At 50.5% G+C, this 21,888-nt stretch overlaps 1 protein-coding gene across 1 annotated transcript in view; it reads right to left on the reverse strand.

Annotated features, from left to right (window-relative positions):
- The window catches only part of LOC124509896 (titin-like), a 72,368-nt gene that overhangs the window by 26,458 nt on the left and 24,022 nt on the right, over positions 1-21,888 (reverse strand). The window contains exons 36-66 of the mRNA XM_047076484.1: positions 21,215-21,276; positions 20,714-20,741; positions 19,640-19,701; positions 19,148-19,172; positions 18,434-18,495; positions 17,933-17,960; positions 16,863-16,924; positions 16,371-16,395; positions 15,659-15,720; positions 15,158-15,185; positions 14,088-14,149; positions 13,596-13,620; positions 12,878-12,939; positions 12,377-12,404; positions 11,303-11,364; positions 10,811-10,835; positions 10,099-10,160; positions 9,598-9,625; positions 8,528-8,589; positions 8,036-8,060; positions 7,318-7,379; positions 6,817-6,844; positions 5,747-5,808; positions 5,255-5,279; positions 4,545-4,606; positions 4,044-4,071; positions 2,974-3,035; positions 2,482-2,506; positions 1,766-1,827; positions 1,265-1,292; positions 191-252 (exon numbers count right to left, since the gene is read on the reverse strand). Coding sequence (XP_046932440.1) covers positions 191-252; positions 1,265-1,292; positions 1,766-1,827; positions 2,482-2,506; positions 2,974-3,035; positions 4,044-4,071; positions 4,545-4,606; positions 5,255-5,279; positions 5,747-5,808; positions 6,817-6,844; positions 7,318-7,379; positions 8,036-8,060; positions 8,528-8,589; positions 9,598-9,625; positions 10,099-10,160; positions 10,811-10,835; positions 11,303-11,364; positions 12,377-12,404; positions 12,878-12,939; positions 13,596-13,620; positions 14,088-14,149; positions 15,158-15,185; positions 15,659-15,720; positions 16,371-16,395; positions 16,863-16,924; positions 17,933-17,960; positions 18,434-18,495; positions 19,148-19,172; positions 19,640-19,701; positions 20,714-20,741; positions 21,215-21,276 — 1,391 coding nt within the window. The remainder of the gene's footprint in view (positions 1-190; positions 253-1,264; positions 1,293-1,765; positions 1,828-2,481; positions 2,507-2,973; positions 3,036-4,043; positions 4,072-4,544; positions 4,607-5,254; positions 5,280-5,746; positions 5,809-6,816; positions 6,845-7,317; positions 7,380-8,035; positions 8,061-8,527; positions 8,590-9,597; positions 9,626-10,098; positions 10,161-10,810; positions 10,836-11,302; positions 11,365-12,376; positions 12,405-12,877; positions 12,940-13,595; positions 13,621-14,087; positions 14,150-15,157; positions 15,186-15,658; positions 15,721-16,370; positions 16,396-16,862; positions 16,925-17,932; positions 17,961-18,433; positions 18,496-19,147; positions 19,173-19,639; positions 19,702-20,713; positions 20,742-21,214; positions 21,277-21,888) is intronic.

Genomic DNA, 21,888 nt, shown 5'->3' on the forward strand with positions numbered 1-21,888 from the left:
TGGCACTGCCAGTGGTCAATGTCCCCCTGACCAAGGTGACCGTTGGCAAGAGGCAACCCCTCACCACTGTCCCCATCAGGGAAAGTGACAGTATCATCGAAAACGTAGACTGTCATAGGTACAACACGGGTTGATTGGAAAGCCTCTAAGAAAGCAATTGTGCTGCTCAGGGAAAGACAGGCAAGCTCACCTCAGCACCAGCCTGCTGCCTCCTTTCAGGAAGGGGCCGCCGCTTTTTCACCTTAGCGACACCTAGGAGGACACAGAATACACGTCAGTATCTTCTTGGTGCTGCTCAAGGATACCTCCGGGACTGTTCCTTCTATGAACTTGGGCGAGAGCGTACGGAGGCTTTTGTCAACTGCATGGACGGAATGTTACTGCTGAGCCACGCTCAGCAGTATTCCTGGAAGCGTGCAGGATGCAGAGATTTTTGAGAATGTAGCCTTTGGTCATTTTTCAGTGTCAGTGGCACATAGCTCGTGGGCAAGCCCACGTCTGTCTCTCTCTCTGTCGCTCGCTCTCTCTCCCCCTCTCTTGAAATGTGTCTGTCTCTTTCTCTGTGTGGCTTTTTCTCTGTGTCTCTCAAGAAAACACACACACACGCAGACGTACGCTGTCACGATGCCGCGACGTACACCCACATACAGAACGACCCCCAGACTCAACACACAAAATTACACCGCACAAAAGATATACAGCATCTTTCTTATACTGTAGAAACCTCGCCTAGTTTGTCACCTGGGACGTCGGTCTTTCCCCCCCACCCTCGGGCACCAGTCCTCCCAGGACTCTGCACGGTAGGTATTGGTCATTGTCCAACGTCAGTGGCCCATATCTCTGGGCAAACCCACATCTCTGTCTCTCTCTCTCCCTCTCTTTCACTGTGTCTGTCTCTTTCTGTGTGTGGCTCTGTCTCTCTGTCTCTGAGTCTCTCAAGAAAACACACCCGCACGCACGCACGCACGCACGCACGCACGCATACACACTCACACTCATGCGACATACAGAGATACAGAACAACCCCAAGACTCATGCACACACAATCACACCGCACAGAAGGAATCCATTGTCTTTCTCATACCACAGACACATGGACATAGATTTCACCTGGGATGTCGGTCTTTCCCCCCCACCCTCAAGCACCAGTCCCCCCAGGACCCTGATATCCGGGTACTCTCCAGACTGAAGACAGCAAGAATGCCCCACCTACCCCTCACCCGAAACATTTTCCTCAGCAAGAAACAGTTTCCAGGACACATACCTTCTTCTTCTCGTGCTCCTACGGCCACCTGAATGTTAGAAAAGAAAACACCATCAGGGTGAGATCATGATGGACAGTATGTGTACCGTTCTTCAGTTCGCTCGGTGACTGTGGGATTCAGGATGGGACACAGTGTTTGAGTCAAAGGCCACAAAAGCAAAGACAACATGCCTGTCAGAAGTCGTTTTTCCTGGAGATGTGTCTCTAAAGAACACTGAGGATGCAGACTACAAAACTGTTCACCCAGAAGGAAAAAGTGCGCCTGCCGAAAAAGATCCTAGGACGCTGTTTATGACCAGGTTTGGCACTGCCAGTGGACAATGTCCCCCTGACCAAGGGGACAGTTGGCAAGAAACGACCATGGAAATTGACAATATGTTTCTCCCCACAGGGAAAATAACATTATCATCTCAACGGTTCATTGTCACATTTACAACAGATGTTGATTGCAAAGACTCTAAGAAAGCACTTGTGGTCCTCAAGGAAAGACAGGAAGCTCACCTCAGCAACAGCCTGGTGACTCAGGACAGGACGGGGCCGCCGTCTTTCCTCCTCGGGGACACCTAGAAAGACCACAATCCCTGTCAGTACCATGTTGGTGCTGCTCAAGTATCACTCAGGGACTGTTCCTTGATATGAACATGGGCCAGAGCATATTGAGGCTGCGGTGACCGCCGTGGGCTAAAGGTTACTGCTGAGCCGTGCACAGCGGTATTCCTCGAGGTGTGCAGTGGGAGGAGTGCGTGAGAACGTAGACACGAATCATTGTGCAGTGTCAGTGACACCTATCCTCTGGGCAAACCCACGTCTAAAACTCTCTCTCTCTCTGTCTCTCTCTTTCAGTGTGTCTGTCTCATTTTGTGTGGCTTAGTCTGTATGTCTCCCAAGAAAACACACCCAACACACATTCACAGTCACAATCACGTGACACACACACACACACACACACACACACACACACACACACACAGAACCACCCCAGGACTCATGCCCACAAAAACACACCACACTCGAGGAATACATTATCTTTCTGCTACTGTAGAAGTATCACATAGTTTTTCACCTGGGACGTAGGTCCTTCCCCCCACTCACAAGCACCAGTCCTCCCAGGCCTCTGGAATTAGGGTAGCTCTCCAGACTGAAGTCAACAACAATGCCCCACCTGCATCACCATCTCAACATTTTTCTCAGCAAGAAACAGTTTCCAGGATACATACCTGTGTCCTGTGCTCCTACGGCCACCTGAATGTTAGGAAAGAAAACACCATCAGGGTGAGATCACGACACACACTATTGGCACCACTCTTCAGTTCCCTTTGCGTCTTTACGATACAAGATGGGACTCAGCGGTTGAGTCAAAGGCCACAAAAGCAAATGAACAGGATGCCTGTCAGAAGTTGTTTCTCCTGGGGATGTGTCCCTCAAGACCACTGAGGAGGCCTACTACAAAATTCTTCACCCCAGCAGGACAGGTTGCTGCTGACGGAAAAGATCCTAGGACACTGTTTGTTACCAGGTTTGGCACTGCCAGTGGTCAATGTCCCCCTGACCAAGGTGACCGTTGGCAAGAGGCAACCCCTCACCACTGTCCCCATCAGGGAAAGTGACAGTATCATCGAAAACGTAGACTGTCATAGGTACAACACGGGTTGATTGGAAAGCCTCTAAGAAAGCAATTGTGCTGCTCAGGGAAAGACAGGCAAGCTCACCTCAGCACCAGCCTGCTGCCTCCTTTCAGGAAGGGGCCGCCGCTTTTTCACCTTAGCGACACCTAGGAGGACACAGAATACATGTCAGTATCTTCTTGGTGCTGCTCAAGGATACCTCCGGGACTGTTCCTTCTATGAACTTGGGCGAGAGCGTACGGAGGCTTTTGTCAACTGCATGGACGGAATGTTACTGCTGAGCCACGCTCAGCAGTATTCCTGGAAGCGTGCAGGATGCAGAGATTTTTGAGAATGTAGCCTTTGGTCATTTTTCAGTGTCAGTGGCACATAGCTCGTGGGCAAGCCCACGTCTGTCTCTCTCTCTGTCGCTCGCTCTCTCTCCCCCTCTCTTGAAATGTGTCTGTCTCTTTCTCTGTGTGGCTTTTTCTCTGTGTCTCTCAAGAAAACACACACACACGCAGACGTACGCTGTCACGATGCCGCGACGTACACCCACATACAGAACGACCCCCAGACTCAACACACAAAATTACACCGCACAAAAGATATACAGCATCTTTCTTATACTGTAGAAACCTCGCCTAGTTTGTCACCTGGGACGTCGGTCTTTCCCCCCCACCCTCGGGCACCAGTCCTCCCAGGACTCTGCACGGTAGGTATTGGTCATGGTCCAACGTCAGTGGCCCATATCTCTGGGCAAACCCACATCTCTGTCTCTCTCTCTCCCTCTCTTTCACTGTGTCTGTCTCTTTCTGTGTGTGGCTCTGTCTCTCTGTCTCTGAGTCTCTCAAGAAAACACACCCGCACGCACGCACGCACACACGCACGCATACACCCTCACACTCATGCGACATACAGAGATACAGAACAACCCCAAGACTCATGCACACACAATCACACCGCACAGAAGGAATCCATTGTCTTTCTCATACCACAGACACATGGACATAGATTTCACCTGGGATGTCGGTCTTTCCCCCCCACCCTCAAGCACCAGTCCCCCCAGGACCCTGATATCCGGGTACTCTCCAGACTGAAGACAGCAAGAATGCCCCACCTACCCCTCACCCGAAACATTTTCCTCAGCAAGAAACAGTTTCCAGGACACATACCTTCTTCTTCTCGTGCTCCTACGGCCACCTGAATGTTAGAAAAGAAAACACCATCAGGATGAGATCATGATGGACAGTATGTGTACCGTTCTTCAGTTCGCTCGGTGACTGTGGGATTCAGGATGGGACACAGTGTTTGAGTCAAAGGCCACAAAAGCAAAGACAACATGCCTGTCAGAAGTCGTTTTTCCTGGAGATGTGTCTCTAAAGAACACTGAGGATGCAGACTACAAAACTGTTCACCCAGAAGGAAAAAGTGCGCCTGCCGAAAAAGATCCTAGGACGCTGTTTATGACCAGGTTTGGCACTGCCAGTGGACAATGTCCCCCTGACCAAGGGGACAGTTGGCAAGAAACGACCATGGAAATTGACAATATGTTTCTCCCCACAGGGAAAATAACATTATCATCTCAACGGTTCATTGTCACATTTACAACAGATGTTGATTGCAAAGACTCTAAGAAAGCACTTGTGGTCCTCAAGGAAAGACAGGAAGCTCACCTCAGCAACAGCCTGGTGACTCAGGACAGGACGGGGCCGCCGTCTTTCCTCCTCGGGGACACCTAGAAAGACCACAATCCCTGTCAGTACCATGTTGGTGCTGCTCAAGTATCACTCAGGGACTGTTCCTTGATATGAACATGGGCCAGAGCATATTGAGGCTGCGGTGACCGCCGTGGGCTAAAGGTTACTGCTGAGCCGTGCACAGCGGTATTCCTCGAGGTGTGCAGTGGGAGGAGTGCGTGAGAACGTAGACACGAATCATTGTGCAGTGTCAGTGACACCTATCCTCTGGGCAAACCCACGTCTAAAACTCTCTCTCTCTCTGTCTCTCTCTTTCAGTGTGTCTGTCTCATTTTGTGTGGCTTAGTCTGTATGTCTCCCAAGAAAACACACCCAACACACATTCACAGTCACAATCACGTGACACACACACACACACACACACACACACACACACACAGAACCACCCCAGGACTCATGCCCACAAAAACACACCACACTTGAGGAATACATTATCTTTCTGCTACTGTAGAAGTGTCACATAGTTTTTCACCTGGGACGTAGGTCCTTCCCCCCACTCACAAGCACCAGTCCTCCCAGGCCTCTGGAATTAGGGTAGCTCTCCAGACTGAAGTCAACAACAATGCCCCACCTGCATCACCATCTCAACATTTTTCTCAGCAAGAAACAGTTTCCAGGATACATACCTGTGTCCTGTGCTCCTACGGCCACCTGAATGTTAGGAAAGAAAACACCATCAGGGTGAGATCACGACACACACTATTGGCACCACTCTTCAGTTCCCTTTGCGTCTTTACGATACAAGATGGGACTCAGCGGTTGAGTCAAAGGCCACAAAAGCAAATGAACAGGATGCCTGTCAGAAGTTGTTTCTCCTGGGGATGTGTCCCTCAAGACCACTGAGGAGGCCTACTACAAAATTCTTCACCCCAGCAGGACAGGTTGCTGCTGACGGAAAAGATCCTAGGACACTGTTTGTTACCAGGTTTGGCACTGCCAGTGGTCAATGTCCCCCTGACCAAGGTGACCGTTGGCAAGAGGCAACCCCTCACCACTGTCCCCATCAGGGAAAGTGACAGTATCATCGAAAACGTAGACTGTCATAGGTACAACACGGGTTGATTGGAAAGCCTCTAAGAAAGCAATTGTGCTGCTCAGGGAAAGACAGGCAAGCTCACCTCAGCACCAGCCTGCTGCCTCCTTTCAGGAAGGGGCCGCCGCTTTTTCACCTTAGCGACACCTAGGAGGACACAGAATACATGTCAGTATCTTCTTGGTGCTGCTCAAGGATACCTCCGGGACTGTTCCTTCTATGAACTTGGGCGAGAGCGTACGGAGGCTTTTGTCAACTGCATGGACGGAATGTTACTGCTGAGCCACGCTCAGCAGTATTCCTGGAAGTGTGCAGGATGCAGAGATTTTTGAGAATGTAGCCTTTGGTCATTTTTCAGTGTCAGTGGCACATAGCTCGTGGGCAAGCCCACGTCTGTCTCTCTCTCTGTCGCTCGCTCTCTCTCCCCCTCTCTTGAAATGTGTCTGTCTCTTTCTCTGTGTGGCTTTTTCTCTGTGTCTCTCAAGAAAACACACACACACGCAGACGTACGCTGTCACGATGCCGCGACGTACACCCACATACAGAACGACCCCCAGACTCAACACACAAAATTACACCGCACAAAAGATATACAGCATCTTTCTTATACTGTAGAAACCTCGCCTAGTTTGTCACCTGGGACGTCGGTCTTTCCCCCCCACCCTCGGGCACCAGTCCTCCCAGGACTCTGCACGGTAGGTATTGGTCATGGTCCAACGTCAGTGGCCCATATCTCTGGGCAAACCCACATCTCTGTCTCTCTCTCTCCCTCTCTTTCACTGTGTCTGTCTCTTTCTGTGTGTGGCTCTGTCTCTCTGTCTCTGAGTCTCTCAAGAAAACACACCCGCACGCACGCACGCACACACGCACGCATACACCCTCACACTCATGCGACATACAGAGATACAGAACAACCCCAAGACTCATGCACACACAATCACACCGCACAGAAGGAATCCATTGTCTTTCTCATACCACAGACACATGGACATAGATTTCACCTGGGATGTCGGTCTTTCCCCCCCACCCTCAAGCACCAGTCCCCCCAGGACCCTGATATCCGGGTACTCTCCAGACTGAAGACAGCAAGAATGCCCCACCTACCCCTCACCCGAAACATTTTCCTCAGCAAGAAACAGTTTCCAGGACACATACCTTCTTCTTCTCGTGCTCCTACGGCCACCTGAATGTTAGAAAAGAAAACACCATCAGGGTGAGATCATGATGGACAGTATGTGTACCGTTCTTCAGTTCGCTCGGTGACTGTGGGATTCAGGATGGGACACAGTGTTTGAGTCAAAGGCCACAAAAGCAAAGACAATATGCCTGTCAGAAGTCGTTTTTCCTGGAGATGTGTCTCTAAAGAACACTGAGGATGCAGACTACAAAACTGTTCACCCAGAAGGAAAAAGTGCGCCTGCCGAAAAAGATCCTAGGACGCTGTTTATGACCAGGTTTGGCACTGCCAGTGGACAATGTCCCCCTGACCAAGGGGACAGTTGGCAAGAAACGACCATGGAAATTGACAATATGTTTCTCCCCACAGGGAAAATAACATTATCATCTCAACGGTTCATTGTCACATTTACAACAGATGTTGATTGCAAAGACTCTAAGAAAGCACTTGTGGTCCTCAAGGAAAGACAGGAAGCTCACCTCAGCAACAGCCTGGTGACTCAGGACAGGACGGGGCCGCCGTCTTTCCTCCTCGGGGACACCTAGAAAGACCACAATCCCTGTCAGTACCATGTTGGTGCTGCTCAAGTATCACTCAGGGACTGTTCCTTGATATGAACATGGGCCAGAGCATATTGAGGCTGCGGTGACCGCCGTGGGCTAAAGGTTACTGCTGAGCCGTGCACAGCGGTATTCCTCGAGGTGTGCAGTGGGAGGAGTGCGTGAGAACGTAGACACGAATCATTGTGCAGTGTCAGTGACACCTATCCTCTGGGCAAACCCACGTCTAAAACTCTCTCTCTCTCTGTCTCTCTCTTTCAGTGTGTCTGTCTCATTTTGTGTGGCTTAGTCTGTATGTCTCCCAAGAAAACACACCCAACACACATTCACAGTCACAATCACGTGACACACACACACACACACACACACACACACACACACACACACACAGAACCACCCCAGGACTCATGCCCACAAAAACACACCACACTCGAGGAATACATTATCTTTCTGCTACTGTAGAAGTATCACATAGTTTTTCACCTGGGACGTAGGTCCTTCCCCCCACTCACAAGCACCAGTCCTCCCAGGCCTCTGGAATTAGGGTAGCTCTCCAGACTGAAGTCAACAACAATGCCCCACCTGCATCACCATCTCAACATTTTTCTCAGCAAGAAACAGTTTCCAGGATACATACCTGTGTCCTGTGCTCCTACGGCCACCTGAATGTTAGGAAAGAAAACACCATCAGGGTGAGATCACGACACACACTATTGGCACCACTCTTCAGTTCCCTTTGCGTCTTTACGATACAAGATGGGACTCAGCGGTTGAGTCAAAGGCCACAAAAGCAAATGAACAGGATGCCTGTCAGAAGTTGTTTCTCCTGGGGATGTGTCCCTCAAGACCACTGAGGAGGCCTACTACAAAATTCTTCACCCCAGCAGGACAGGTTGCTGCTGACGGAAAAGATCCTAGGACACTGTTTGTTACCAGGTTTGGCACTGCCAGTGGTCAATGTCCCCCTGACCAAGGTGACCGTTGGCAAGAGGCAACCCCTCACCACTGTCCCCATCAGGGAAAGTGACAGTATCATCGAAAACGTAGACTGTCATAGGTACAACACGGGTTGATTGGAAAGCCTCTAAGAAAGCAATTGTGCTGCTCAGGGAAAGACAGGCAAGCTCACCTCAGCACCAGCCTGCTGCCTCCTTTCAGGAAGGGGCCGCCGCTTTTTCACCTTAGCGACACCTAGGAGGACACAGAATACACGTCAGTATCTTCTTGGTGCTGCTCAAGGATACCTCCGGGACTGTTCCTTCTATGAACTTGGGCGAGAGCGTACGGAGGCTTTTGTCAACTGCATGGACGGAATGTTACTGCTGAGCCACGCTCAGCAGTATTCCTGGAAGCGTGCAGGATGCAGAGATTTTTGAGAATGTAGCCTTTGGTCATTTTTCAGTGTCAGTGGCACATAGCTCGTGGGCAAGCCCACGTCTGTCTCTCTCTCTGTCGCTCGCTCTCTCTCCCCCTCTCTTGAAATGTGTCTGTCTCTTTCTCTGTGTGGCTTTTTCTCTGTGTCTCTCAAGAAAACACACACACACGCAGACGTACGCTGTCACGATGCCGCGACGTACACCCACATACAGAACGACCCCCAGACTCAACACACAAAATTACACCGCACAAAAGATATACAGCATCTTTCTTATACTGTAGAAACCTCGCCTAGTTTGTCACCTGGGACGTCGGTCTTTCCCCCCCACCCTCGGGCACCAGTCCTCCCAGGACTCTGCACGGTAGGTATTGGTCATGGTCCAACGTCAGTGGCCCATATCTCTGGGCAAACCCACATCTCTGTCTCTCTCTCTCCCTCTCTTTCACTGTGTCTGTCTCTTTCTGTGTGTGGCTCTGTCTCTCTGTCTCTGAGTCTCTCAAGAAAACACACCCGCACGCACGCACGCACACACGCACGCATACACCCTCACACTCATGCGACATACAGAGATACAGAACAACCCCAAGACTCATGCACACACAATCACACCGCACAGAAGGAATCCATTGTCTTTCTCATACCACAGACACATGGACATAGATTTCACCTGGGATGTCGGTCTTTCCCCCCCACCCTCAAGCACCAGTCCCCCCAGGACCCTGATATCCGGGTACTCTCCAGACTGAAGACAGCAAGAATGCCCCACCTACCCCTCACCCGAAACATTTTCCTCAGCAAGAAACAGTTTCCAGGACACATACCTTCTTCTTCTCGTGCTCCTACGGCCACCTGAATGTTAGAAAAGAAAACACCATCAGGGTGAGATCATGATGGACAGTATGTGTACCGTTCTTCAGTTCGCTCGGTGACTGTGGGATTCAGGATGGGACACAGTGTTTGAGTCAAAGGCCACAAAAGCAAAGACAATATGCCTGTCAGAAGTCGTTTTTCCTGGAGATGTGTCTCTAAAGAACACTGAGGATGCAGACTACAAAACTGTTCACCCAGAAGGAAAAAGTGCGCCTGCCGAAAAAGATCCTAGGACGCTGTTTATGACCAGGTTTGGCACTGCCAGTGGACAATGTCCCCCTGACCAAGGGGACAGTTGGCAAGAAACGACCATGGAAATTGACAATATGTTTCTCCCCACAGGGAAAATAACATTATCATCTCAACGGTTCATTGTCACATTTACAACAGATGTTGATTGCAAAGACTCTAAGAAAGCACTTGTGGTCCTCAAGGAAAGACAGGAAGCTCACCTCAGCAACAGCCTGGTGACTCAGGACAGGACGGGGCCGCCGTCTTTCCTCCTCGGGGACACCTAGAAAGACCACAATCCCTGTCAGTACCATGTTGGTGCTGCTCAAGTATCACTCAGGGACTGTTCCTTGATATGAACATGGGCCAGAGCATATTGAGGCTGCGGTGACCGCCGTGGGCTAAAGGTTACTGCTGAGCCGTGCACAGCGGTATTCCTCGAGGTGTGCAGTGGGAGGAGTGCGTGAGAACGTAGACACGAATCATTGTGCAGTGTCAGTGACACCTATCCTCTGGGCAAACCCACGTCTAAAACTCTCTCTCTCTCTGTCTCTCTCTTTCAGTGTGTCTGTCTCATTTTGTGTGGCTTAGTCTGTATGTCTCCCAAGAAAACACACCCAACACACATTCACAGTCACAATCACGTGACACACACACACACACACACACACACACACACACACACAGAACCACCCCAGGACTCATGCCCACAAAAACACACCACACTCGAGGAATACATTATCTTTCTGCTACTGTAGAAGTATCACATAGTTTTTCACCTGGGACGTAGGTCCTTCCCCCCACTCACAAGCACCAGTCCTCCCAGGCCTCTGGAATTAGGGTAGCTCTCCAGACTGAAGTCAACAACAATGCCCCACCTGCATCACCATCTCAACATTTTTCTCAGCAAGAAACAGTTTCCAGGATACATACCTGTGTCCTGTGCTCCTACGGCCACCTGAATGTTAGGAAAGAAAACACCATCAGGGTGAGATCACGACACACACTATTGGCACCACCCTTCAGTTCCCTTTGCGTCTTTACGATACAAGATGGGACTCAGCGGTTGAGTCAAAGGCCACAAAAGCAAATGAACAGGATGCCTGTCAGAAGTTGTTTCTCCTGGGGATGTGTCCCTCAAGACCACTGAGGAGGCCTACTACAAAATTCTTCACCCCAGCAGGACAGGTTGCTGCTGACGGAAAAGATCCTAGGACACCGTTTGTTACCAGGTTTGGCACTGCCAGTGGTCAATGTCCCCCTGACCAAGGTGACCGTTGGCAAGAGGCAACCCCTCACCACTGTCCCCATCAGGGAAAGTGACAGTATCATCGAAAACGTAGACTGTCATAGGTACAACACGGGTTGATTGGAAAGCCTCTAAGAAAGCAATTGTGCTGCTCAGGGAAAGACAGGCAAGCTCACCTCAGCACCAGCCTGCTGCCTCCTTTCAGGAAGGGGCCGCCGCTTTTTCACCTTAGCGACACCTAGGAGGACACAGAATACACGTCAGTATCTTCTTGGTGCTGCTCAAGGATACCTCCGGGACTGTTCCTTCTATGAACTTGGGCGAGAGCGTACGGAGGCTTTTGTCAACTGCATGGACGGAATGTTACTGCTGAGCCACGCTCAGCAGTATTCCTGGAAGCGTGCAGGATGCAGAGATTTTTGAGAATGTAGCCTTTGGTCATTTTTCAGTGTCAGTGGCACATAGCTCGTGGGCAAGCCCACGTCTGTCTCTCTCTCTGTCGCTCGCTCTCTCTCCCCCTCTCTTGAAATGTGTCTGTCTCTTTCTCTGTGTGGCTTTTTCTCTGTGTCTCTCAAGAAAACACACACACACGCAGACGTACGCTGTCACGATGCCGCGACGTACACCCACATACAGAACGACCCCCAGACTCAACACACAAAATTACACCGCACAAAAGATATACAGCATCTTTCTTATACTGTAGAAACCTCGCCTAGTTTGTCACCTGGGACGTCGGTCTTTCCCCCCCACCCTCGGGCACCAGTCCTCCCAGGACTCTGCACGGTAGGTATTGGTCATTGTCCAACGTCAGTGGCCCATATCTCTGGGCAAACCCACATCTCTGTCTCTCTCTCTCCCTCTCTTTCACTGTGTCTGTCTCTTTCTGTGTGTGGCTCTGTCTCTCTGTCTCTGAGTCTCTCAAGAAAACACACCCGCACGCACGCACGCACGCACGCACGCACGCATACACACTCACACTCATGCGACATACAGAGATACAGAACAACCCCAAGACTCATGCACACACAATCACACCGCACAGAAGGAATCCATTGTCTTTCTCATACCACAGACACATGGACATAGATTTCACCTGGGATGTCGGTCTTTCCCCCCCACCCTCAAGCACCAGTCCCCCCAGGACCCTGATATCCGGGTACTCTCCAGACTGAAGACAGCAAGAATGCCCCACCTACCCCTCACCCGAAACATTTTCCTCAGCAAGAAACAGTTTCCAGGACACATACCTTCTTCTTCTCGTGCTCCTACGGCCACCTGAATGTTAGAAAAGAAAACACCATCAGGGTGAGATCATGATGGACAGTATGTGTACCGTTCTTCAGTTCGCTCGGTGACTGTGGGATTCAGGATGGGACACAGTGTTTGAGTCAAAGGCCACAAAAGCAAAGACAACATGCCTGTCAGAAGTCGTTTTTCCTGGAGATGTGTCTCTAAAGAACACTGAGGATGCAGACTACAAAACTGTTCACCCAGAAGGAAAAAGTGCGCCTGCCGAAAAAGATCCTAGGACGCTGTTTATGACCAGGTTTGGCACTGCCAGTGGACAATGTCCCCCTGACCAAGGGGACAGTTGGCAAGAAACGACCATGGAAATTGACAATATGTTTCTCCCCACAGGGAAAATAACATTATCATCTCAACGGTTCATTGTCACATTTACAACAGATGTTGATTGCAAAGACTCTAAGAAAGCACTTGTGGTCCTCAAGGAAAGACAGGAAGCTCACCTCAGCAACAGCCTGGTGACTCAGGACAGGACGGGGCCGCCGTCTTTCCTCCTCGGGGACACCTAGAAAGACCACAATCCCTGTCAGTACCATGTTGGTGCTGCTCAAGTATCACTCAGGGACTGTTCCTTGATATGAACATGGGCCAGAGCATATTGAGGCTGCGGTGACCGCCGTGGGCTAAAGGTTACTGCTGAGCCGTGCACAGCGGTATTCCTCGAGGTGTGCAGTGGGAGGAGTGCGTGAGAACGTAGACACGAATCATTGTGCAGTGTCAGTGACACCTATCCTCTGGGCAAACCCACGTCTAAAACTCTCTCTCTCTCTGTCTCTCTCTTTCAGTGTGTCTGTCTCATTTTGTGTGGCTTAGTCTGTATGTCTCCCAAGAAAACACACCCAACACACATTCACAGTCACAATCACGTGACACACACACACACACACACACACACACACACACACACACACACAGAACCACCCCAGGACTCATGCCCACAAAAACACACCACACTCGAGGAATACATTATCTTTCTGCTACTGTAGAAGTATCACATAGTTTTTCACCTGGGACGTAGGTCCTTCCCCCCACTCACAAGCACCAGTCCTCCCAGGCCTCTGGAATTAGGGTAGCTCTCCAGACTGAAGTCAACAACAATGCCCCACCTGCATCACCATCTCAACATTTTTCTCAGCAAGAAACAGTTTCCAGGATACATACCTGTGTCCTGTGCTCCTACGGCCACCTGAATGTTAGGAAAGAAAACACCATCAGGGTGAGATCACGACACACACTATTGGCACCACTCTTCAGTTCCCTTTGCGTCTTTACGATACAAGATGGGACTCAGCGGTTGAGTCAAAGGCCACAAAAGCAAATGAACAGGATGCCTGTCAGAAGTTGTTTCTCCTGGGGATGTGTCCCTCAAGACCACTGAGGAGGCCTACTACAAAATTCTTCACCCCAGCAGGACAGGTTGCTGCTGACGGAAAAGATCCTAGGACACTGTTTGTTACCAGGTTTGGCACTGCCAGTGGTCAATGTCCCCCTGACCAAGGTGACCGTTGGCAAGAGGCAACCCCTCACCACTGTCCCCATCAGGGAAAGTGACAGTATCATCGAAAACGTAGACTGTCATAGGTACAACACGGGTTGATTGGAAAGCCTCTAAGAAAGCAATTGTGCTGCTCAGGGAAAGACAGGCAAGCTCACCTCAGCACCAGCCTGCTGCCTCCTTTCAGGAAGGGGCCGCCGCTTTTTCACCTTAGCGACACCTAGGAGGACACAGAATACATGTCAGTATCTTCTTGGTGCTGCTCAAGGATACCTCCGGGACTGTTCCTTCTATGAACTTGGGCGAGAGCGTACGGAGGCTTTTGTCAACTGCATGGACGGAATGTTACTGCTGAGCCACGCTCAGCAGTATTCCTGGAAGCGTGCAGGATGCAGAGATTTTTGAGAATGTAGCCTTTGGTCATTTTTCAGTGTCAGTGGCACATAGCTCGTGGGCAAGCCCACGTCTGTCTCTCTCTCTGTCGCTCGCTCTCTCTCCCCCTCTCTTGAAATGTGTCTGTCTCTTTCTCTGTGTGGCTTTTTCTCTGTGTCTCTCAAGAAAACACACACACACGCAGACGTACGCTGTCACGATGCCGCGACGTACACCCACATACAGAACGACCCCCAGACTCAACACACAAAATTACACCGCACAAAAGATATACAGCATCTTTCTTATACTGTAGAAACCTCGCCTAGTTTGTCACCTGGGACGTCGGTCTTTCCCCCCCACCCTCGGGCACCAGTCCTCCCAGGACTCTGCACGGTAGGTATTGGTCATGGTCCAACGTCAGTGGCCCATATCTCTGGGCAAACCCACATCTCTGTCTCTCTCTCTCCCTCTCTTTCACTGTGTCTGTCTCTTTCTGTGTGTGGCTCTGTCTCTCTGTCTCTGAGTCTCTCAAGAAAACACACCCGCACGCACGCACGCACACACGCACGCATACACCCTCACACTCATGCGACATACAGAGATACAGAACAACCCCAAGACTCATGCACACACAATCACACCGCACAGAAGGAATCCATTGTCTTTCTCATACCACAGACACATGGACATAGATTTCACCTGGGATGTCGGTCTTTCCCCCCCACCCTCAAGCACCAGTCCCCCCAGGACCCTGATATCCGGGTACTCTCCAGACTGAAGACAGCAAGAATGCCCCACCTACCCCTCACCCGAAACATTTTCCTCAGCAAGAAACAGTTTCCAGGACACATACCTTCTTCTTCTCGTGCTCCTACGGCCACCTGAATGTTAGAAAAGAAAACACCATCAGGGTGAGATCATGATGGACAGTATGTGTACCGTTCTTCAGTTCGCTCGGTGACTGTGGGATTCAGGATGGGACACAGTGTTTGAGTCAAAGGCCACAAAAGCAAAGACAACATGCCTGTCAGAAGTCGTTTTTCCTGGAGATGTGTCTCTAAAGAACACTGAGGATGCAGACTACAAAACTGTTCACCCAGAAGGAAAAAGTGCGCCTGCCGAAAAAGATCCTAGGACGCTGTTTATGACCAGGTTTGGCACTGCCAGTGGACAATGTCCCCCTGACCAAGGGGACAGTTGGCAAGAAACGACCATGGAAATTGACAATATGTTTCTCCCCACAGGGAAAATAACATTATCATCTCAACGGTTCATTGTCACATTTACAACAGATGTTGATTGCAAAGACTCTAAGAAAGCACTTGTGGTCCTCAAGGAAAGACAGGAAGCTCACCTCAGCAACAGCCTGGTGACTCAGGACAGGACGGGGCCGCCGTCTTTCCTCCTCGGGGACACCTAGAAAGACCACAATCCCTGTCAGTACCATGTTGGTGCTGCTCAAGTATCACTCAGGGACTGTTCCTTGATATGAACATGGGCCAGAGCATATTGAGGCTGCGGTGACCGCCGTGGGCTAAAGGTTACTGCTGAGCCGTGCACAGCGGTATTCCTCGAGGTGTGCAGTGGGAGGAGTGCGTGAGAACGTAGACACGAATCATTGTGCAGTGTCAGTGACACCTATCCTCTGGGCAAACCCACGTCTAAAACTCTCTCTCTCTCTGTCTCTCTCTTTCAGTGTGTCTGTCTCATTTTGTGTGGCTTAGTCTGTATGTCTCCCAAGAAAACACACCCAACACACATTCACAGTCACAATCACGTGACACACACACACACACACACACACACACACACACACACAGAACCACCCCAGGACTCATGCCCACAAAAACACACCACACTTGAGGAATACATTATCTTTCTGCTACTGTAGAAGTGTCACATAGTTTTTCACCTGGGACGTAGGTCCTTCCCCCCACTCACAAGCACCAGTCCTCCCAGGCCTCTGGAATTAGGGTAGCTCTCCAGACTGAAGTCAACAACAATGCCCCACCTGCATCACCATCTCAACATTTTTCTCAGCAAGAAACAGTTTCCAGGATACATACCTGTGTCCTGTGCTCCTACGGCCACCTGAATGTTAGGAAAGAAAACACCATCAGGGTGAGATCACGACACACACTATTGGCACCACCCTTCAGTTCCCTTTGCGTCTTTACGATACAAGATGGGACTCAGCGGTTGAGTCAAAGGCCACAAAAGCAAATGAACAGGATGCCTGTCAGAAGTTGTTTCTCCTGGGGATGTGTCCCTCAAGACCACTGAGGAGGCCTACTACAAAATTCTTCACCCCAGCAGGACAGGTTGCTGCTGACGGAAAAGATCCTAGGACACCGTTTGTTACCAGGTTTGGCACTGCCAGTGGTCAATGTCCCCCTGACCAAGGTGACCGTTGGCAAGAGGCAACCCCTCACCACTGTCCCCATCAGGGAAAGTGACAGTATCATCGAAAACGTAGACTGTCATAGGTACAACACGGGTTGATTGGAAAGCCTCTAAGAAAGCAATTGTGCTGCTCAGGGAAAGACAGGCAAGCTCACCTCAGCACCAGCCTGCTGCCTCCTTTCAGGAAGGGGCCGCCGCTTTTTCACCTTAGCGACACCTAGGAGGACACAGAATACACGTCAGTATCTTCTTGGTGCTGCTCAAGGATACCTCCGGGACTGTTCCTTCTATGAACTTGGGCGAGAGCGTACGGAGGCTTTTGTCAACTGCATGGACGGAATGTTACTGCTGAGCCACGCTCAGCAGTATTCCTGGAAGCGTGCAGGATGCAGAGATTTTTGAGAATGTAGCCTTTGGTCATTTTTCAGTGTCAGTGGCACATAGCTCGTGGGCAAGCCCACGTCTGTCTCTCTCTCTGTCGCTCGCTCTCTCTCCCCCTCTCTTGAAATGTGTCTGTCTCTTTCTCTGTGTGGCTTTTTCTCTGTGTCTCTCAAGAAAACACACACACACGCAGACGTACGCTGTCACGATGCCGCGACGTACACCCACATACAGAACGACCCCCAGACTCAACACACAAAATTACACCGCACAAAAGATATACAGCATCTTTCTTATACTGTAGAAACCTCGCCTAGTTTGTCACCTGGGACGTCGGTCTTTCCCCCCCACCCTCGGGCACCAGTCCTCCCAGGACTCTGCACGGTAGGTATTGGTCATGGTCCAACGTCAGTGGCCCATATCTCTGGGCAAACCCACATCTCTGTCTCTCTCTCTCCCTCTCTTTCACTGTGTCTGTCTCTTTCTGTGTGTGGCTCTGTCTCTCTGTCTCTGAGTCTCTCAAGAAAACACACCCGCATGCACGCACGCACACACGCACGCATACACCCTCACACTCATGCGACATACAGAGATACAGAACAACCCCAAGACTCATGCACACACAATCACACCGCACAGAAGGAATCCATTGTCTTTCTCATACCACAGACACATGGACATAGATTTCACCTGGGATGTCGGTCTTTCCCCCCCACCCTCAAGCACCAGTCCCCCCAGGACCCTGATATCCGGGTACTCTCCAGACTGAAGACAGCAAGAATGCCCCACCTACCCCTCACCCGAAACATTTTCCTCAGCAAGAAACAGTTTCCAGGACACATACCTTCTTCTTCTCGTGCTCCTACGGCCACCTGAATGTTAGAAAAGAAAACACCATCAGGGTGAGATCATGATGGACAGTATGTGTACCGTTCTTCAGTTCGCTCGGTGACTGTGGGATTCAGGATGGGACACAGTGTTTGAGTCAAAGGCCACAAAAGCAAAGACAACATGCCTGTCAGAAGTCGTTTTTCCTGGAGATGTGTCTCTAAAGAACACTGAGGATGCAGACTACAAAACTGTTCACCCAGAAGGAAAAAGTGCGCCTGCCGAAAAAGATCCTAGGACGCTGTTTATGACCAGGTTTGGCACTGCCAGTGGACAATGTCCCCCTGACCAAGGGGACAGTTGGCAAGAAACGACCATGGAAATTGACAATATGTTTCTCCCCACAGGGAAAATAACATTATCATCTCAACGGTTCATTGTCACATTTACAACAGATGTTGATTGCAAAGACTCTAAGAAAGCACTTGTGGTCCTCAAGGAAAGACAGGAAGCTCACCTCAGCAACAGCCTGGTGACTCAGGACAGGACGGGGCCGCCGTCTTTCCTCCTCGGGGACACCTAGAAAGACCACAATCCCTGTCAGTACCATGTTGGTGCTGCTCAAGTATCACTCAGGGACTGTTCCTTGATATGAACATGGGCCAGAGCATATTGAGGCTGCGGTGACCGCCGTGGGCTAAAGGTTACTGCTGAGCCGTGCACAGCGGTATTCCTCGAGGTGTGCAGTGGGAGGAGTGCGTGAGAACGTAGACACGAATCATTGTGCAGTGTCAGTGACACCTATCCTCTGGGCAAACCCACGTCTAAAACTCTCTCTCTCTCTGTCTCTCTCTTTCAGTGTGTCTGTCTCATTTTGTGTGGCTTAGTCTGTATGTCTCCCAAGAAAACACACCCAACACACATTCACAGTCACAATCACGTGACACACACACACACACACACACACACACACACACACACACAGAACCACCCCAGGACTCATGCCCACAAAAACACACCACACTCGAGGAATACATTATCTTTCTGCTACTGTAGAAGTATCACATAGTTTTTCACCTGGGACGTAGGTCCTTCCCCCCACTCACAAGCACCAGTCCTCCCAGGCCTCTGGAATTAGGGTAGCTCTCCAGACTGAAGTCAACAACAATGCCCCACCTGCATCACCATCTCAACATTTTTCTCAGCAAGAAACAGTTTCCAGGATACATACCTGTGTCCTGTGCTCCTACGGCCACCTGAATGTTAGGAAAGAAAACACCATCAGGGTGAGATCACGACACACACTATTGGCACCACTCTTCAGTTCCCTTTGCGTCTTTACGATACAAGATGGGACTCAGCGGTTGAGTCAAAGGCCACAAAAGCAAATGAACAGGATGCCTGTCAGAAGTTGTTTCTCCTGGGGATGTGTCCCTCAAGACCACTGAGGAGGCCTACTACAAAATTCTTCACCCCAGCAGGACAGGTTGCTGCTGACGGAAAAGATCCTAGGACACTGTTTGTTACCAGGTTTGGCACTGCCAGTGGTCAATGTCCCCCTGACCAAGGTGACCGTTGGCAAGAGGCAACCCCTCACCACTGTCCCCATCAGGGAAAGTGACAGTATCATCGAAAACGTAGACTGTCATAGGTACAACACGGGTTGATTGGAAAGCCTCTAAGAAAGCAATTGTGCTGCTCAGGGAAAGACAGGCAAGCTCACCTCAGCACCAGCCTGCTGCCTCCTTTCAGGAAGGGGCCGCCGCTTTTTCACCTTCGCGACACCTAGGAGGACACAGAATACATGTCAGTATCTTCTTGGTGCTGCTCAAGGATACCTCCGGGACTGTTCCTTCTATGAACTTGGGCGAGAGCGTACGGAGGCTTTTGTCAACTGCATGGACGGAATGTTACTGCTGAGCCACGCTCAGCAGTATTCCTGGAAGCGTGCAGGATGCAGAGATTTTTGAGAATGTAGCCTTTGGTCATTTTTCAGTGTCAGTGGCACATAGCTCGTGGGCAAGCCCACGTCTGTCTCTCTCTCTGTCGCTCGCTCTCTCTCCCCCTCTCTTGAAATGTGTCTGTCTCTTTCTCTGTGTGGCTTTTTCTCTGTGTCTCTCAAGAAAACACACACACACGCAGACGTACGCTGTCACGATGCCGCGACGTACACCCACATACAGAACGACCCCCAGACTCAACACACAAAATTACACCGCACAAAAGATATACAGCATCTTTCTTATACTGTAGAAACCTCGCCTAGTTTGTCACCTGGGACGTCGGTCTTTCCCCCCCACCCTCGGGCACCAGTCCTCCCAGGACTCTGCACGGTAGGTATTGGTCATGGTCCAACGTCAGTGGCCCATATCTCTGGGCAAACCCACATCTCTGTCTCTCTCTCTCCCTCTCTTTCACTGTGTCTGTCTCTTTCTGTGTGTGGCTCTGTCTCTCTGTCTCTGAGTCTCTCAAGAAAACACACCCGCACGCACGCACGCACGCACGCACGCACGCATACACACTCACACTCATGCGACATACAGAGATACAGAACAACCCCAAGACTCATGCACACACAATCACACCGCACAGAAGGAATCCATTGTCTTTCTCATACCACAGACACATGGACATAGATTTCACCTGGGATGTCGGTCTTTCCCCCCCACCCTCAAGCACCAGTCCCCCCAGGACCCTGATATCCGGGTACTCTCCAGACTGAAGACAGCAAGAATGCCCCACCTACCCCTCACCCGAAACATTTTCCTCAGCAAGAAACAGTTTCCAGGACACATACCTTCTTCTTCTCGTGCTCCTACGGCCACCTGAATGTTAGAAAAGAAAACACCATCAGGGTGAGATCATGATGGACAGTATGTGTACCGTTCTTCAGTTCGCTCGGTGACTGTGGGATTCAGGATGGGACACAGTGTTTGAGTCAAAGGCCACAAAAGCAAAGACAACATGCCTGTCAGAAGTCGTTTTTCCTGGAGATGTGTCTCTAAAGAACACTGAGGATGCAGACTACAAAACTGTTCACCCAGAAGGAAAAAGTGCGCCTGCCGAAAAAGATCCTAGGACGCTGTTTATGACCAGGTTTGGCACTGCCAGTGGACAATGTCCCCCTGACCAAGGGGACAGTTGGCAAGAAACGACCATGGAAATTGACAATATGTTTCTCCCCACAGGGAAAATAACATTATCATCTCAACGGTTCATTGTCACATTTACAACAGATGTTGATTGCAAAGACTCTAAGAAAGCACTTGTGGTCCTCAAGGAAAGACAGGAAGCTCACCTCAGCAACAGCCTGGTGACTCAGGACAGGACGGGGCCGCCGTCTTTCCTCCTCGGGGACACCTAGAAAGACCACAATCCCTGTCAGTACCATGTTGGTGCTGCTCAAGTATCACTCAGGGACTGTTCCTTGATATGAACATGGGCCAGAGCATATTGAGGCTGCGGTGACCGCCGTGGGCTAAAGGTTACTGCTGAGCCGTGCACAGCGGTATTCCTCGAGGTGTGCAGTGGGAGGAGTGCGTGAGAACGTAGACACGAATCATTGTGCAGTGTCAGTGACACCTATCCTCTGGGCAAACCCACGTCTAAAACTCTCTCTCTCTCTCTCTCTCTCTCTCTCTCTTTCAGTGTGTCTGTCTCATTTTGTGTGGCTTAGTCTGTATGTCTCCCAAGAAAACACACCCAACACACATTCACAGTCACAATCACGTGACACACACACACACACACACACACACACACACACACACACACAGAACCACCCCAGGACTCATGCCCACAAAAACACACCACACTCGAGGAATACATTATCTTTCTGCTACTGTAGAAGTATCACATAGTTTTTCACCTGGGACGTAGGTCCTTCCCCCCACTCACAAGCACCAGTCCTCCCAGGCCTCTGGAATTAGGGTAGCTCTCCAGACTGAAGTCAACAACAATGCCCCACCTGCA

The sequence above is a fragment of the Lynx rufus genome, unplaced genomic scaffold (assembly GCF_022079265.1).
Source record: "Lynx rufus isolate CCGP_SWC_20201006 ecotype Redwood Valley unplaced genomic scaffold, mLynRuf1.p SCAF_15, whole genome shotgun sequence".
Taxonomy (NCBI): domain Eukaryota; kingdom Metazoa; phylum Chordata; class Mammalia; order Carnivora; family Felidae; genus Lynx; species Lynx rufus.